We start from the raw sequence: 5,707 nt of genomic DNA, 5'->3' as shown, positions 1-5,707 counted from the left end.
TTTTAAGAAAAAAATATATATATAGAAAAAGTATTAATATATTGGCTTTAAATTTATATATAAATTTGAAATTGTACACAATCTATTAATGTAAATATTTTGGTTTTATATAACATCTCTCAATAGATAAATCTTATGTATCATCGGTAAATAATAAGAGGTAACTTATAATTAAATAAAATGAAAATAGTGAAAGATTTATAAATAAATATGTATAACTTTATTTAAATATAATTAAATAATAATTAATTATAAAATAAATGCTAAAATCCTAATTTTTAAACTAAGATCCTTAAAATTAAGATCTTAAGTCCGGGAGATATTAATATTTATTTAAAATAGTTATGTTTAATATTTAATTATATTTAAACAAAATTATTAATATTTATTTAAATAAAATATTATTCCATTTAACTACGTAAATAACATCAAGATTACAAGATTTTGGTCATGTTTGCGGTCATTTCTCTGGGCCACCATCGTTTTTTCTTTTAAATAAATATATCTCTATAATCATTGAATAAACAGTAACAACCCACTATAAACACCGAGTAAACGAGTCAAAATTAGTAATTAAAATAAAAATAAAAGAGACAAAAGGTAATATCAAAATAAAAGCATCTGAATCATATTGTTACTTACTATTACTAAATAAACATTAACAACACACTATAAAAATATAATTTATTTAAAAGTAAAGGCACTAACAATAGATGCATCATTAGTGCATGTATCAACAAAAACCACTTCTATATATATAGTTATGCATTGTTGTAATATGTTCTTCACATCAAGTGATAACCATCAATCTGAGTAGATGGCTTCTTGCATGTTTAATTCATTCTCAATTTGCAGTTTTCCTGTACAATCAAAATGGAAACACTTCTCATATCATGGGTCAAGCTTCCGTAGGTTAAATGTTTCTTTTGCCTCACGATGTGAAGCTACAAACAAAATTTCTGTTGAAGACAATATCGTAATTAGACGATCGGCTGATTACCATCCTCCTATTTGGGAGTATGATTATGTTCAGTCACTTAGAAACGACTTTGTTCAGGTATATTTCGCATTGTTAGTGCATATCTACATGGCACTTCACACCATTTTTTTTTTTTTTGTTTTTGCTTTTCCTTTTTTCCCTAATAAAGCTGAATTTGGAGCAAGCTAACAAAATCTTGTTGTTACTTGTGCGTTAGGATGAATCATACAAGGAACGATCAAGCAAACTAAAGGAAGATGTGAGGATGATGTTTGAAAATGTGGTGGATCCTTTGGAGAAACTTGAGCTTATTGATACAATACAAAGACTTGGGTTATCCTATCACTTTGGAGATGGAATAAAGAAAACTTTGAAGAATATAAGTATTGATCGTAGCAGTACTGTTGCATCGAACAAAGACAATTTATATGCTACAGCCCTTGAATTTAGATTGCTAAGACAACACGGGTATAAAGTGAATCAAGGTACAACACAAGAAACAATTCAAAATTGGACATTTTAATTTACATTAAATTTGATAACACATAACATTGAATTATTTTCATGCACTAGATGTTTTCGCTTGTTTCATGGATGAAGTTGGAGACATTAAAGCAAGCCATAATCAAGATTGCAAGGGACTACTCAACTTGTATGAGGCTTCATACCACTTATTAGAAGGTGAAACAATGCTGGAGAATGCAAGAAAGTTAGCAGCTAAACTTCTCAAACAATGTCTGAAGGAGAACAATGACCATCAATATCTTTGGATGCTTGTGGAACATGCCTTGGTGCTTCCTTTACATTGGAGGATGCCAAGGTTGGAAGCCAGATGGTTCATAGATGTGTATGAGAAAAAAAAGGACAAAAATCCCATTATTTTAGAGCTTGCTATATTGGATTACAACATAGTGCAATCTATGCACCAGGATGATCTTAGATATGCTTCAACGTAAGTATTCCTACTGCATACTAGTTCAAAGTTGACTCGCATATGCTTCAACGCAAGTATGATTTTGTTTTTTTTTTTCACTTGTATTGTTTAGGTGGTGGAAAGAACTTGGCCTTGGCAAGACCTTGAGCTTTGCTAGAGATAGGCTAATGGAAAACTTCTTATGGAGTGTGGGAATGATAAATACTCCTCAAGATGGAAAAGGTAGAAGAATTCAGACAAAGGTCAATGCGCTAATAACAGTTATAGATGATGTTTATGACGTTTATGGAACCTTAGATGAGTTGGAACTCTTCACAGATGTTGTTGAGAGGTTTGTAGTTGTACTACTATATGATTTTATCTGCTTTTGATATGTCTTACAAATGTTTAATAGTCTTTAATGTGTTGGTGTAATTTCAGATGGGATATAAATGAAATACAAAAGCTTCCAAACTATATGAAAATATGTTACCATGCGCTTTACAATTCCGTAAATGAAATGGCTTTCGACACTCTTAAGGAACAAGGGATAGATGTCCTTCCCTTCCTCAAGAAAGTGGTATTAAACCAATTCCTATGATTCTTTTTGCTTTTCCTTATGAGCTCTGTCTGATTTGTGTTATTCATGGTTTAACATAAATGTTCAGTGGACGAATCTTTGTAAATCATATTTGTTGGAGGCAAAATGGTATTACATTGGATATACGCCAACTCTGCGAGAGTACATTGATAATGCTTGGATTTCAATATCGGGTTCTGTAATGCTTGGTCATTCCTATTTGGCAACTGATCTTATAACAGAAGAGGGATTGCACCACATCCAGCAATATTACCCCGATATGATTTATTGGTCGTCCATAGTTGTACGATTAGCAGATGATTTAGGGACATCGTCGGTAAGCAATATATATATTAATAAATATATATAGTTATCAACTTAAAATTTCCATTCGTTAATTAGTCTAATAGTGATTTGCTTGCCCGTTTGACTTTTTGTTTTTAAATTTTTGGATTAGTATGAGCTTCAAAGAGGTGATGTTCCTAAATCAATTCAATGTTACATGAACGAAAGTGGAGCATCTGAAGAAGAAGCTCGTGACCACATAAGAAAATTAATTGATGCAACATGGAAGAAGATGAATGAAGACCAAATGGCTAAATCTCCTTTCTCTCGTACGTTTATTGAGGTTGCTATGAACCTTGCAAGAATATCTTTATTGATGTACCAAAATGGCGATGGTCATGCTATTGAAGATAAAGAAACCAAAGATAGAGTGTTATCATTATTCGTTAACCCAATTGCTTTGCCTAAATAATTAAGAACATTGGAATTATTTTTCAAACTGGGCGAATAAAATGTTAGTTTTTGGTATAGTGTGCCAAATCATTTTATGATATTTTAATATGGTGTACAATAAACTTATGGTAGTGTAAGGACTACCCTACTACATGTTTCCTTTTGCTTTAAATGGTTTCTGCTTCTCCCCTCTATATCCCATTTTGTTTTTCACTCCTTTGAGCTGTTACTCCATTTTTATCAAATGAATGCTACATGTTTCCCCCACCCTTAAAAAATTAAAAATAAAATAAAAGGTCAAACTTGTAACACCCCACATCCAACCCGATAATCGGATCCCAGTATGAGATGTCACATTTGTTAGTTGGAGCAACTCATACTAAACATACATGTCATTTCATAAAATTAAACCACATTAACACATTTCAATCACAATTTAATCATTCGAGTCTAAATGTGGTTTAATATGAGCATAGGAATCAAATTCAACAACTTGTCAAATTTTAACATTATTTCTTGAGACAGGAACTCTATATCTTGAAACAAGCCTCATCATAAGTTTTTAAAATTTTGCTTTGATGTTTATATGTCTCGAGACAATGAAATTCATGTCTCAAGGAAAAATTCCTCAAGCCTCGAGACTAGGTCTCGAGACAGACCTCCCCTATTTTCCTATCTTAGCTTCGATGTTTTCATTTCTCGATACCTAAAGCGGAGCAAAAGTTATTTAGTTTCTACGTGCCCTTATCTCGAGACATAGACCACTAGTCTCGAGACCTAGATGAGTTTGTCTCACGACATTAAGCAAATGAATGTATAATGTAATAACCCAAATTTTCCCGGCCCACAAATATTTAAAATATATATAAAGCCAAATAAAAATTAAAAGTCCAATAATATCAGTCCAGCTACAATAATTAACCGATTATCCAAACCCAAAATACATTTTCCAAACCCGATAGCAGGCCTAATACCCAAACCTGAGTAACCCAACACCAGACCCAAACCCTAGCCCAACTCGAAGTGGCCCATTTGCTTGAAACATCCAGAAACCCTAGGGTTTCTGGAACATTTTGCGCCGCAGGCAGGTCAGGCTCCTCTCGCGCGTGCACCACCACGCTTCCCAGCCACGCACGCATCCGTACGGCCACCTCCGTACCACCAGGCTGGCCGAATACCTGCAAAAACACACGGAGGTAGCAGCCAATAGAAAAAAAACAGAATAGGGGAACCTTGTATTTATTTTTTATTTTATTTTCTGCAAAATCGGGTTATAAGAAAGCCATTCAAACACTGTAAATAGATTACGCATTCAAAAAAATACAAAAGATATCAAAAAGGTGATTTTTGATTTTCTTTTCTTCTTTCCATTCGTATTTCGTTTCTTTTTTCGTTTAGGCATCTACTGATTTTCATTAAAGATAGAAATAGTAGTAAGAAGGGGAGAAAGGTACCTTGTGCCGAGATTCGGGCCTCCTCCGTTGCCATTGGGGAACAGGTCTGGATCGGAGATCACTTGAGCCCCCTCAGTGCGCAAAACGGCGCAGAGAACATTAGTTCTCTTTCGGTTTTCTGAAATGGAAACGTTTAGGGTTTTTAGTTTTTAAAACACGGGACTAAAACGTCGCCGTTTGCTGCTAACATAATAGCTTCAAAACGGTATCGTTTGATGACCAGATCCAGGCGGTGACCCGACCCTGCGTAGAATCCGCGCAGGCTGGACTAATTGGTCTATTTGTTAAATAGGTCCCTGTGTGTTTACTATGATTACGATTTGATTTCTTTAATTGTTTGTAATTTGTACGGTGCATTTAACTTGTTTTCATTCAGGTCCAACTTGAAACGGTACCGTTTTATGTGGTTGATTGTAATTATTTTAATGCTTGCGTTTAATTGCTAGTTTAGTCCTTCAATGTTGAAACCGATTCGATTTAATACAAATTCAGTTTTCCTTTTAAATTCCACAATATTTTTAATTAATTAAATCCTACTTTCGTATAGTGTAATATTTAATATTATTTGTAATATTTATTTTAATAGTGTTTAAATTTATTATAATAGTTCAAAATGTAATAAATTATTACTTTTTTGTTTATTTTTTATTCATTATACACCAATATTTTGAGTCAATTGCATTTTAATTTTGTTCTAATTTATCATCATTCAAATTTTATTTAAGTGTCGATTTGAAATTTGTTGATTATTGTTCTCAATTTCAAAAAAATGTTTTGCATATTTAATTTTGATTTCAAAAGTTTTAAAAATCAAGTTTTATACCAATTCATTGTTTTTAAAAGTATTGTAATATTGGCTTAATATTTTCAAAATTATTATTGATATGATTTCTAAAATATAATACTTTACCCTCTTAAATTATTATTAATATGTTCTAAATTCATTGGCATCATTTTTAGATTTTCATGATATGGAATTATTTTAATATATATGTGTATAAAATGAATTGTAACTTGTAATTTCTAAAATTTTATTCTACGCT

At 32.1% G+C, this 5,707-nt stretch overlaps 1 protein-coding gene across 2 annotated transcripts; it reads left to right on the top strand.

Moving 5' to 3' along the window:
- The first annotated feature begins 784 nt into the window (after positions 1 to 784).
- Positions 785 to 3,404, top strand: LOC105798382 (terpene synthase 10). Of its 2 annotated transcripts, none has more exons than XM_012628430.2 (7): positions 785 to 1,057; positions 1,197 to 1,464; positions 1,580 to 1,931; positions 2,026 to 2,244; positions 2,334 to 2,472; positions 2,561 to 2,809; positions 2,930 to 3,404. In XM_012628430.2, the coding sequence occupies exons 1-7, from the start codon at positions 818 to 820 to the stop codon at positions 3,227 to 3,229; spliced, it is 1,767 nt and encodes a 588-aa protein (XP_012483884.1). In that variant the 5' UTR covers positions 785 to 817; the 3' UTR covers positions 3,230 to 3,404. The 2 variants fall into 2 exon arrangements, with proteins under 2 accessions (XP_012483884.1, XP_012483883.1); XM_012628429.2 differs by having other exon boundaries at positions 1,553 to 1,931.
- Positions 3,405 to 5,707: the final 2,303 nt, after the last annotated feature.

This window comes from Gossypium raimondii, chromosome 9 (genome assembly GCF_025698545.1).
Source record: "Gossypium raimondii isolate GPD5lz chromosome 9, ASM2569854v1, whole genome shotgun sequence".
NCBI lineage: Eukaryota > Viridiplantae > Streptophyta > Magnoliopsida > Malvales > Malvaceae > Gossypium > Gossypium raimondii.
Note: the sequence above shows the minus strand (reverse complement) of the source record. Positions and strands in the feature narration are given on the sequence as shown.

Bases quoted from the DNA above. Each gene is read 5' to 3' on its own strand.
- LOC105798382 (XM_012628429.2), top strand. From the start codon at position 818: ATGGCTTCTTGCATGTTTAATTCATTCTCAATTTGCAGTTTTCCTGTA. The intron at 1,058-1,196 runs GTATATTTCGCA...CTTGTGCGTTAG, and splicing joins TTAGAAACGACTTTGTTCAG to GATGAATCATACAAGGAACG. The intron at 1,932-2,025 runs GTAAGTATTCCT...TGTATTGTTTAG, and splicing joins GATCTTAGATATGCTTCAAC to GTGGTGGAAAGAACTTGGCC.